Source organism: Branchiostoma belcheri, unplaced genomic scaffold (genome assembly GCF_001625305.1).
Source record: "Branchiostoma belcheri isolate BF01 breed outbred unplaced genomic scaffold, Haploidv18h27 scaffold19, whole genome shotgun sequence".
Classification (NCBI taxonomy): domain Eukaryota; kingdom Metazoa; phylum Chordata; class Leptocardii; order Amphioxiformes; family Branchiostomatidae; genus Branchiostoma; species Branchiostoma belcheri.
In genome coordinates, this window is record NW_017803379.1 from 979,427 (window position 1) to 991,865 (window position 12,439).

The 12,439-nt window shown below is 40.6% G+C and overlaps 1 protein-coding gene across 1 annotated transcript in view; it reads left to right on the forward strand.

Moving 5' to 3' along the window:
- LOC109467744 (relaxin receptor 1-like) overlaps positions 1-8,802 on the forward strand; it is a 14,885-nt gene extending 6,083 nt beyond the window's left edge. The window contains exons 4-17 of the mRNA XM_019765795.1: positions 40-111; positions 294-365; positions 741-812; positions 1,352-1,423; positions 1,760-1,834; positions 2,655-2,726; positions 3,084-3,155; positions 3,331-3,402; positions 4,014-4,085; positions 4,414-4,643; positions 5,257-5,880; positions 6,438-6,614; positions 7,644-7,709; positions 8,603-8,802. Of these exons, the coding sequence (XP_019621354.1) occupies positions 40-111; positions 294-365; positions 741-812; positions 1,352-1,423; positions 1,760-1,834; positions 2,655-2,726; positions 3,084-3,155; positions 3,331-3,402; positions 4,014-4,085; positions 4,414-4,643; positions 5,257-5,880; positions 6,438-6,614; positions 7,644-7,709; positions 8,603-8,802 (1,948 nt within the window). The remainder of the gene's footprint in view (positions 1-39; positions 112-293; positions 366-740; positions 813-1,351; positions 1,424-1,759; positions 1,835-2,654; positions 2,727-3,083; positions 3,156-3,330; positions 3,403-4,013; positions 4,086-4,413; positions 4,644-5,256; positions 5,881-6,437; positions 6,615-7,643; positions 7,710-8,602) is intronic.
- The last annotated feature ends 3,637 nt before the right edge of the window (positions 8,803-12,439 follow it).

A 12,439-nucleotide genomic window follows, 5' to 3' on the forward strand; every position in this document is an offset into this window, starting at 1 on the left:
GTGACCCTAATAGCACTCTTCCTTCCTTACCATACCCAGGTTTCTGTATGAAAATGAGCTGACTGTCGTCAGGAACAAGTCTTTCGCATTATTCACACACTTGGAGAAACTGTAAGTATCATTCAAGTTGTGGATATAAAGATATACTGTTTTTGTCATTGGTCTAAAGTACCGTTATCAGAAATACAGTAACGCGCAGAATACATACTATTAGGTTCGAGAGGAAAGTAAGACTACTTAATCTTTGTCTGTGTCTGAGAGCGGACTTAGAGCATAGGACAAATTCTTTGCAGGAACCTGGAAATGAATCTCATCAGTACAATCGAAGCGGACGCCTTCGTTGGACTTCACAACCTTACACAGCTGTAAGTATACCGTATACCAGACACGTGTTCAACATTAGTCCATCGTGGTCCTTTCCAAACGGAAACGTCCCCACAATCCTAACATAAAATCTGTTTCGCTTGTGCGCCACCACAATGTATTGTTCTGCTTAAACGTTGAAAACAAATCCTAACACACACGGAACTTTACAACTCAACCGTGACGGGGGCCGACATCGTTTACCAGATACATTTGTTGACGTCACATCCCCTAAACGCCACGTGGCAAGTCTCGCTGCCTTAATCTACTGAAGGAGATCAGAGTGACTGATCGAAAACTCTAAGTGAAAACTCCTTTGAGTTGGAACAACAGTTTGAACTCTAAACATGTATACGTGTTTTAAATGTTCATTTTAGGTATTTAGACTACAACCGCCTACAAACATTGGAGCCGGGTGTCTTCAGAGATCTCGCCAAGTTAAAGTGGCTGTGAGTGATTCTTCAATGTCTTTTTTAGTGTTAGAAATACCCGTAGATATATATGCATGCAATCATAGTAAGATAGAATGACATAAAGTTTACGAGACTATAAAAGTTTTACTCTTTGAACTTTTCATACAATCACTGTGTAAAATTAATCGATATCACTTCAATCATGTTTATTCCTATAGGTTCAAAAGGTCTCCCGTTAATTTCATATACGAGTCTATGCCTTTTATACCAGGATTTCTCTCAAGGGATTCATATAGTAGTAAAATAGTAAAATTGAAGTGAATAATGACACATGACAATACCTGCACTGTACATACAGTATTTTTGAAAATGCCTAAACACTAGAGGTTCCACCAAAAATGTAAAGTTACTTCCTCATCCTACTCCACATTGTCTTTTGTAAGGTAGATATAGTGTGGTTCTTGTTATTAACCGGGTTTATATATGCAATTACGTTTACGTCTTACCTTACGGTCATAGTGCTAGGAAAGGTGTGCTCACGCGTTCTTACTAAAAACACGTTAAACTTCTTACAGATACCTTAACCACAACCAACTTCGAGTTCTCAACTCCAAGGCGTTTTACGGACTTCGCAGTCTTGAGTTGCTGTGAGTTTCAATTAAGATTTTTAACTTCATTGAAATTGCTATTACTCGGATATTGCATTGTAATTGCTGAGTCGTTTGTCTATGACTATGATTAATATTTTAGCGTCGATGCAATGGTTTGACGTCAGTGTTCTTATCATCTTAGAACACTCTGCTTCGTTCCATCTCCTTGCTAGCGGACTGATTAACCTTTTTAATATCAGGTTCAACTCAGACATGTTAGAGATTATTTCATGTACAACCTGTCTGTCACATGGGATGTCTTTTTTCCTGCTGGAAATCCACAATATCAGACATCTTTGCGATCATTATGGCACTCTGATTTGCCCTTTTCAGGGAGTTGAGACTGAATCACATCCACGCAGTGGTCGGAGAGGGGATTTGGAACAACATGCCTTTGCTTGAATATCTGTAAGGAGCAAACTTTACTCTGTCAATGCTCTTTAATGGCTCTTTGGTGGTCTAAATGTCTAATCAAGAATGCCGCAATGAAATGCCTGGAAAGCCAATATCTAAATCACGCGTCATCTCAGACTCACCCGAACAGCCGATAAAGTAATCACAGAGTACGCTTAATTACCCCCACAGTCTGCCTGCACCGCTCCAGCACGCGCCGTGACGTCAGTAAGCTCATACAGGCTCATGTCTCTTCTCTAAAGGGACTGCGGTTAGATTTTATTAGGTGAAATGTGAATAATTCATCGAACATTTCCTGTCAGGACGTATTGTGACGCGAGTACGGCGTCATTCGTGGATTACGGCTGATGTGATCTGTTCAAACCTTTCTTGGCCTTTCTGTAACGCATTGATAACCATCATTTCGATACCAAGACCTGTATTCATTTTACAGAGACCTGGATAGCAACTTTCTAAGCTCTCTGGAGAGCTTCAGAGGATATCGCAACTTTGCTGCGACTCTAGAGCTGTAAGTTTTCCATACTTAACTATATTGCATTTCTTTAATAATACTATGGTAATAAAACCACGTATAGCAAAGAATAGAATTTGCAAAAGCATTGAGTTGCATTGAGTCATTAACACTTTTGGAAGAAAGCAACTCAACCTCGCTAACCTCATTGGTTCCTCGTTTTTTTATCCTTAAAAAGTTTTGTGTTGAAAAGAAAGTTTCTGCACAATTCATGAAGTTGTAAAGCCGGCATGCTTCTCTTCTGTGGTCACGATCGTTTAATTGCTTTGAACATTAACCTTTTCTAAACGCACCGTATTGTAGCGTCGTGAGGAACAACTCGATCGAGGTCATCGCTGCCCGTGACCTGGCCGAGCTCACACAAATAGACGGACTGTGAGTGCACAGGAGGTTCATTATATTCTTCCGCCAATTTTCTTTAACAAGAGCTGCATTGATTGTGACCTGTTCTGAACCGAGCGATGTCGGCGGTCTTACTAGACAGAGAGGGAAGAACTGTAATTCACCAAACGTACCTGATCAAAGAGGGAACCCCATTTTCTAACGACGTTCTGCTCATTGATTGGATTTGCGGTAATTTGACCACGTCGTTTCGTAATTACTGACAGGATGTTCCAGCGTCTTATATAACCCCAGTGAGGTCAAGAAATCGTTAGCTGACTGGGAAGAAACGCCGACAGCAAAAGACTTGAAACAAACCCGCAATTACTTTAATCTATTTGTTCATTTCAGTGACTTGTCAGAGAACAAGATAGTGAAGTTTCCAAGTGGAGTCTTCAGAAATCTGTCAGTCCTAGAAAAGCTGTAAGTTCTGTTAAAGTTATTTTCGCTGTTACTCTTTGTTTTCAGTTTAGAAGTTGCAAAAGAGTTGCTCTCACGTAGAATCATCTTTGTACATTCTTTCCAATCGTCTCTACACTATTACCAGCTAAATGTCCTTCTCCTAAAACAAGACACAGTTTCTTTCCTTTCGTTTCAGGAACATCTCCTTCAATCCACTGCAGGTCTTACAATGGGACCTGTTTGACGGGTTGGAAAAGCTGGGATCTTTGTAAGTACATGTCGCCTCCTGAACCACACAAGAAATACGTAGAACCGAAAAAAAAAACAAGAACGATATTTTCCCTCGTGATTACTTTGACTCCCACTTACTCTGAGTGGCAAGTTTTGCTCTGAGGGGAAGAAGAAAAGTCGTCAGTAAATTCCCGAATGGACCTCCGCGGAAAAGCAAAAGGAAATCCAGACTCCGAAGTAATGGAAACAAAATGACCCCCTCAGGTTTAAAAGACGGGAAGCCTACGCATGACTACATGCTCGAGGGAACTGCACTTTCGTTTTCCTGAAATAGACGTGAAAATGGGTAAGATGAAAGGCTCTCCGTACCTTGTAGCGGGCAATGCTACAAAACAACAATCAGGTAGAAAGTTGCGCTGCCCTCGTTAATAACGCCAACGGGACCAAAACTTTGTTGAAGTGCTGGTACCAAATAACAAGGGGATACATAAATGTTTTCGGACTTTTATGTCTCTATACTTTTTAGCTTTAGTAATATAAGTCAAAATTGTTGGCTTTCTCAAAATGATCCCTTTTCATCTCAAAATGATGCCTCTATCCTTATGAATCATTAACTATATGATATAAATGTACCGTCCTTCCCTACAGGGATCTGAGGGGAATCATGGCCCAAAACATGTCATTACGACTGTTCCGGCCCCTGCGCAAGTTAGAGTACATGTGGGTACAATTCCTTATATAGGATACAAACACCTAATGTCATGTCTTGATCTTCAAAGAAGTCAACTTACTTACTTACTAAAGTCAAGAAGTGAGGCATGAGAAAGTTCTGAAGATCTAAGTCAGAAATTTGTAGCATGTTTGCACTCATGTGACCGGGACCGTCACGGTTTTTTGTGTCGCCATATTGGTTGGTTAACAAAACTCAGCACAACACACAACAGAACAGTGTCTTATAGTTGCGTAACTTGTCCTTTTAATCTTCTTAGACTTTTCATCTTACACATGTACAAAATAAATGAACAAGACTAATGTTTGGATTCTTCAGTTACTTCAGCCAGTTCCGATACTGCGGGTTCGCCCCGCGCGTGCGCAGATGCACACCCAACACGGACGGCTTCTCAACTTTCGAGAACCTGCTGGCGAACTTCGTCCTGCGCATGTCCGTTTGGGTGGTCGCCATAGTAACCTGCGTGGGCAACACGAGCGTGATGATCGGACGGTCGATCATGAAGCACGAGAACAAAGTTCACTCTCTCTTCATCAGGAATCTGTGTGGTATGGTATCTCCTATCATTTAGCCAATGCATGGCAAAAAAATTGGAATATTTTCGAACACAAGAGAGCGATCCCACTCAATTTTCAAACAGACCTCAGGACTTATTCAGGAAAACTGACCTGGTTGCACAAGACACGTGAAAATGGGCCAAAGGTCAAAGAGGGTGGAAAGTTGTATCGTCCCCCGTCCAATAGCTCAACTTTCTCCATACTGTTACATGTATGTACCAGCACAGTTGAACTTGCATGCTAGAATGTTAAAGAGTCAAGATATCTTTATTGAGCTATCGCAGTGAAAATATCACTGAATTGCAGTCAATTTACAGACAATTTGTTTTAAAAACGCTCACAAAGACATGTAATATTGCACATAATTCTGAATCCTTTGGTTAAGAATACTTGTTTGCAGGGAAGTATATTACTGCTCGTGTGACTAAGATCTTTTAGATACAGCATAAAAACGTTTAAAAAATGTACACACAATATTTGGAGTTATTCAGTTCCTCATGGTTAAAAGTTTTTTTTTGTTGAAGGGCAAATAGTCTTTTTGAATGTGAATAGCTGAAAAACATTTTGGTTCACTTATAGGTACTTTTAAACCGTTGTCTTCCAGCCTCTGATCTGATCATGGGCATATATTTGCTCGTGATTGGAAGTAAAGACTTCATGTACCGCAACGCCTACAACAAGTACTCGCAGCAATGGAAGGAGAGTCTGGGCTGCCAGATCACCGGGTTCCTGGGCATGCTGTCCGCCGAGGTGACGGTGCTGCTGCTGACCTACATGTCCGTGGAGAGGTTCCTGTGCGTGGTGTTCCCGTACCGGGACAGCCGGCCGAACGTCGGGCAGGCGGTGGGGATCCTGGTCGTCATCTGGCTCAGCGGCGTGGCGCTGTCCCTGGTGCCGGTGATGTCGCCGGGCTACTTCGGCAACTTCTACGGCAGCAACGGCGTGTGCTTCCCGCTGCACCTGCACGAGCCGCACGGCGCCGGCTGGGAGTACAGCGCCTTCGTGTTCATGGGCCTCAACTTCGTGTCGATGATCGTGATCCTGTGCGCCTACACCGGGATGTTCATCTCCATCCAGCGCACGCGGCGGTCCATCGGCTCGCCGCTCTCCCTGCTCAGCGACATGTCCTTCTCCAAGAGGTTCTTCTTCATCGTGCTGACGGACTCGCTGGTCTGGCTGCCCATCACCGTCATCAAGTTCGCCGCACTGCTGGGGCTGCCGATCTCAGGTGACAAATCTGCCTTTAAAACATCTACGTTTAACTAGAAAAACATGCCTCAAAAACAGTTACTCAAGCAACTGGATATGATTTGGGAAGCTGCCTGAGTAAACTGTTTGGCGTATCTTATTACCTGGATGTCTAACCTTCACCAAGTTACTTTTGCCTATCTCTGTAAAACAATAACATCTTAACTTATTACCCAATAGGCCACAATGACGTGATTTAATGAGTAGCATTTCTTGGAAACTCCAACACTGATGCGAGCATCAGCAAACAAAATATGAAAAGAAGATGCCCAATTTGCAACATCTCAGCGATGACTAATGTTATATAAGGATAATGGCACACCATGGAGGTATAAAAACACAAACATGCCCATCAAACGGCTCCCCTGGCGCCCAGATTTATATTGCACCATCGATCAATGTTTGGTCGACGAAGGTTACACATCCAGGTGATGAGATACACAAGGACAATATTGTTACTCAAGCAACTGGATAGATTTTGAAAAGCTATACCAGACGTTTCAAGTAGTATCCAATACTTTTTATTTAATTCTACAGGTTCCATGTACGCCTGGATCGTGATCTTCATCCTGCCGATTAACAGCGCCATCAACCCCATCCTGTACTCCCTCACCACACGGACCTTCACCAACATGCTCGGCAACCTGGTGGAGAAGAGCCCGTGCTGCGCCAGGAAAACCAAGTCTGGGAGACTGCGGCAACACAAGGACGAAGGTAAGCGTCTTGTGATACCTGTTGATAGGTTACGGGATGATGTTCTTTCTTTTCCCATTGTTCCCATTTTTAGACAATTGAGAGCTCTACAATCACGGAACATAAAAAAAATGAACTAAACGTGTTGCAGGTCTCCAGCTTACACAGCATAATAATTATAAGTTTCACATAAATTCACAAAAGTTTGAAATGTCATCATCTCCTGTTAGCTTCCTGCTGTCCTACATTTGTGATGCTGTTCTTAATACGTCTGCTACGTGCATGAAGGTTACTCATCCAGGAATGTAAAATACATAGATTTTGATGAATCTGTACATCTGGATTGATAGAAGGCTTTATTAGACTATCGACCAGCATCCGGTGATAATTATATCAGTGAAAGAAAAGGTCGATGGAAAGATTGGAAGTCGATGGAAAGATTGTCTGAATCTTGCCTTGCAGTTGTAAATAAGCCAAATGCGAACGTAAAAGGATCTAACTGAAAATGACATTTTGCCATTAAACACTGTGATTCATATTTTCCCCATCGCCACCATCATCAATCACATATAAATACGACGTCCGTTGAGACTTGCGTGTAAGGCCACACCAAGTAAATTTTATGGATGACGTCCGCGCGCGCATTGATTTTGGCCTGTTCCTAGAAAAAAACACAAGAAATTCCGCTTCCTGTAACTATGACCAAAGAGTGACGACAGTGCCACAATGTTATGCTTGGTTTCTTCAGGCCTGCAAAAATGTGATGAAAGAAACACGACAGGACGACAACTGCTGTTCCACCTGATTTATTACTGTTTTGACGATGAATAAAAGACTTCTTGCTTGTTACATTGTGTCACGGTGACACCTTATTCAATCTGTGTACTAACATTTGTCGTCTCTTGGTATATTTCTAATCTAGACATCTTGTTTTTTAGGGCTCTTCTTGTTTTTTTTTCGCCCTCTCGCATTAGATTTAGGGTCTCCAAAGGACGTCATCCATACAATTTACTTGGTGTGGCCTAACACCAATTCTATCTTTTTTCCCAGCCTTTTCCGGTGCCACATACACAACTGGCGTGACGTCTGTTCTTCGACCGGTGAAATGTTTCAAAGGTAAGAAAATAAATATAAAAGATTGACAACTCGTATCACCGCTATGATCAGTGACTGTCGGTGGAAAGTCTCGGAGATGTGGCCGGTTGTATACGACAAATATTTTCTTGTTTGACACCAGCGACCATTACAATATGTTCACATTGGAATCCAATTTCCTGCTCCGCTGGACACATGAGTTTGTGTCTCGCGGAATTCCAGGGGAGGAGCAGATATTGACTTTGACCTGAAGTTTTCCGGTCACACAAAACACATTCATCAATACTGTTAGCAGCGAGTTGGTGACTTGAATCACAGGGTGCCGAACTAATTTCTACTCTTTTTCCAAACCAGAGCCCATCAAATACATAGTACCCCCTGCGACCAAGGTTATATTGCACCCACAAGTAATTCACACATCCAAGGAGGTTTTAAAGTTTGAACCTCCTCGACACATCTCATCATTTTGAAAAGAAAAATTGGCGACATATTGATAAATAATCTTAATTTAGTAATTACTGTGTATGTACATCTCAGGTATAGCGAGATAATCAGCAAAGCGTATCAAAATTTATCACAATGAATCTTATCGCGTAGTATCTGACATGTTTTTAATATTCCCGACTTTTAATAACTAGACATGGTGACGGCACACTCAAGTTATATCAACTTATTTTATGCCGCTACCAACGCAGAGGACGAATACAGGACAATACAATACTCATTTTCACTTGAGTTAAGTGAGGAAAGTCGTATAAAGTGCCTTTCCCAAGGGCACAAGATCGGTGGCATCTTGGTTCCGAGTCGAGCACGCTGCCGCTACGCCACACGAACTCACATTTGTAAAGGTTAGAGTTGTAGTTCTTCTTCACAATGCAAAAGGAAAGACTGACAAGAGATTTTCTTCATTTCAGTGAAACGGTCGTCGGAAACGGAGTTCTCGATGTCCGCCGTGTCGACGCCGACCTACTCCGAGAGCAACACGACCAAAGCGTTCGTCAGCACCATAGAGACCCCTGACGTCATACACAGAAGCTCCACTCTCAACAGCGTGCCGGAAATACCCTCGCTGGAAATCTCCGGAATAGATTCCGAGACTCCTCTTGTTACCTAAACATGAGACAAAGGGTTGTCCTAGGTTTTTAGCTATGTATTTAATATGTCATTCATCTTGTATGGAATAAAGATGATTTTAACCCCCCTGGAGAAGTTTTAGGGGAGTTACGTTTTCTCTCTGTGATGAATCATTACAGTTCGTGAAGTATTAAAAGCGGTATAAACTACTTATCTGTTTATCCAAGGTCGAAAATGGCATGCGTTGTATTAAGTTCAGGTTGAGACTGTGTTTTTCAACACGATGGAAGTGGCACGTATTGGATCTGTTACATTTTTAAACTAATTTGATCAATGATATAACGTACTTGATTAATTTGACATGTTATACAATGTGATTAACCAGGCCAGTTGCATTTGCCTGTGAAAAGTTGTACAAATTAAAAGACACAGTCTAATTACCTTTTGGGATGTCAGTCACAACGAACTTGAATATGTGTACAGTATACATTGTATATACACGGAGTTCTGTGTACAGTTCGTATAACCCCGTAATGTTTTAAAGGTACGAAGTGTATTGGGACCATGATGCATAATGAGTAACTGAGTGCCATATGTTTGTAACCACTATACAACGTGCCAATTCAACATTCTCCACAGTAATGTCTATTGTATATACGTATACTGTAGTAACCTGTTAGATATGGGAGTTAATGATATTTGTAAGAGACATAGAATTATTACACCAAAGTTAAGACGGGTGAGACCAAGAATCCAAATGAACATACCTTGATATAGGACAGAATTGTTGGCGGTTTTATTAACAATTCAAACCATCAGACCAACACCTTTTGCGTGTACAGGAAGGAAGAAATATTGAATCTTATGCTTGATATACTTTCCAGGAATGATGTCTCTGTATCTGTAAAAAGATGGACCAAGTCTACGTGATATATATGAAATGAAGGCCTTAAACCGGTATGTTCACGGGATAAAAGATTTAATTCAGAGGCTGCCAAGGTCACCTTGATGTCTTTAATCTGTACAGTAATGTGTCTGTGTGTACTCACTACCAATAATCAAGCCTCATTCATGTGTCAAGTTCTTAACTTGACAATAAAGATTTCTGCCAACCCCGGAGTGTTAGAGTCGTAAACCGTTTCTTGACTGCTTCGTATTTTCAACCTGATGTTTATCCTTGCGGTAAGAATGTAAATCACTGCAATAGTAGGCGCAGTTTAGTGTATAAGGCAGTCCTTCGTTGAACGGGTAGAGGCCGCTTTTGATCCATGCACTTCACGTAATACCACATCTACCTGCCCGTTTCTGTCACAAGTTGAGGAAACGGTTTCTAACATAAACTAACTTAAACAGAAACTAGGAAAACGTTACGAATTGCCATCTGCATTCAGATTAGGCCTAATTACTGCTTTTATAATACTTTATTTATTTGCATGTTCATGCCCATGGGGCTAAATGCATACATCAGAAAGTGATGTTACATGTACATCATTCTGAGTAACATGATACATAAGATACAAGAATAACAGAATAACAGAATGACGTAACGTCTTAACAACTACTAGTCAGAGAATAAACTAAACTAAGCCTTAAGGATTTCTTCTCTCTTTTTAAAGCAATTGGAGATAAACTCACAAAGTTTTTCTATTGTATGGTCATTACTGGTGGACATGAGATGACTGAATACCTCTTTCTTTGTTCTACCTTATAATATTATAATATCGATGACAAACTTCTCTAAAAGAAGATAAAAGCAGTTACATCGTCTACATAACAAGCAAAAATGACACAAACACATTACAGGGTATCATTTATTTGTATAAATGCTGCATATCAGGCTTGTAGAAAGTACTTACAGCTGACTGTACACGTGTGTACGTCAGTAAGTCCCATCTTAACAACCGTACATACATGTATACACATCCTAGTCCATCCGTGACATTCCAAACCGATTGTTCTGAAACTTGCTAAAATCCTGGAAGTTCATTACAAGGAACATAACATCACCATATTTGACCAACATTTCAGTGCAAATACATAAGTTCTGAAAAATTAAATCATTTAATGTTCACATTTGATAGCGCCTTTCTTTATTACAGAATAGGTCTGCGTATATGCTACAACAAAAAAAGATTTTACATTTATTAAACATCTGAAACAAGAGAATTTCTTAATCATTGCACAACAATCTGATTGCTTAGCAAAAGAATATAAAAGAAAATTTCCACCTGAAGCTATGCGAAATTCATTGAAGTATTAGTTAGTACAATGTACAAGCATTTTTGGCCCAAAGTATAGATTAATACAGAAATGGCACTGTCTTTCTAACCACTGCTTGGTCGCAGTCAGCCTTCAATTTGAAGCAAATATGAAAAGTCATCATTATCATATTTGACACACTATCAATAAGCCTTGCTAAATTTTGACTAAGTCAGAGGTATCTGTAGACTCGAAGATGTCTCCTTTGCTAGTATATAACAACTTTGCTAGTATATAACAACAAATTTTTTAATACCAAACAGGGACAGACCAAAACATTCCTCTTCCAGAGCCCCTGTTCTGAAGCTTGCGACAATAAGCCATTGTTTCCTCATTGTGTATACAGTTCCCATTTCTATGGGAATTCATGACTTACACCAATGTTTGCTTGTCCATTATTAGCTATGTACAACTAAGCCTGAATGTTTTGATTCATGTTTTGGGTGGCAATCTATACAAGAGCTTCAAGGGAAATGCTTGCTGTTGGGATTACTAGCAGAGTTGGGGTTTTATACAACAAGGGTTGCTATAGTGTTAAGTGTGCATCCACACTACCAGGCCATGCCGTCCCTAGAACTTGTATGCCTGACAATGGAGGGAATGTAACTATTGACTTACATATCCAGTGACTGATACATGTATGTAGTTGACATTAAATTAGGCCTATGGTTCCATTTTACAGCAACACATAACATTAATTCCCCAGTGCAAATTAAAAGCAATCACAATTCCAGTGATTTACTCCACTCCTCAGATGTAGCCAAAATCATGCAGCCTAGTTTTTTCCTTCCTGCATAAAAGTAATTGCGGCGGCATGGCCTGACAGCCTGTAATGTTCATTAGTACTGGCTATACAGGTTCATGTACAGGGATCTACAGTGTTACCTGGATCGTACCTAATTTTGTGACATCTTGCTTGGTTCAGAGGCGAACGGCCTCTAGGTCAGATTTATACTATTAGGTGTTCAAACTAGGGAAAAATTTGTGAAATTTGCTGGTGCAGCATGGCAATGTTCAACCGAGAAAGAAGCACCAAGTATTGGAGAAAACTTTCTGGTGTATGTTACAATGGAATTCATTAATATGTATTACACAGGAATAAATGAATGTCAAGTACACACTCTAGTATGATTACTCTACAGGCAATCCAGTATGAACTTACACAAGTTAAGTCTGCCTACGTAGACTACATCTGATTCAAACTAAGTATGGTACCTTATGATTGCTTGTGATCATGAAGCAGCTGCTCTTGAACAGAAATGCCCTTATGTACAATTAAGTCTGTTACACATCTTCTTTTTGCTTACTCAAAATATTGCTTTATATGAACTTCAAATGGACAGGAATTCCTTAACAAGACACTACAACTGAAAGCATTGATAGAAGATACAACATAACTGTCACATTATATTGCCTTG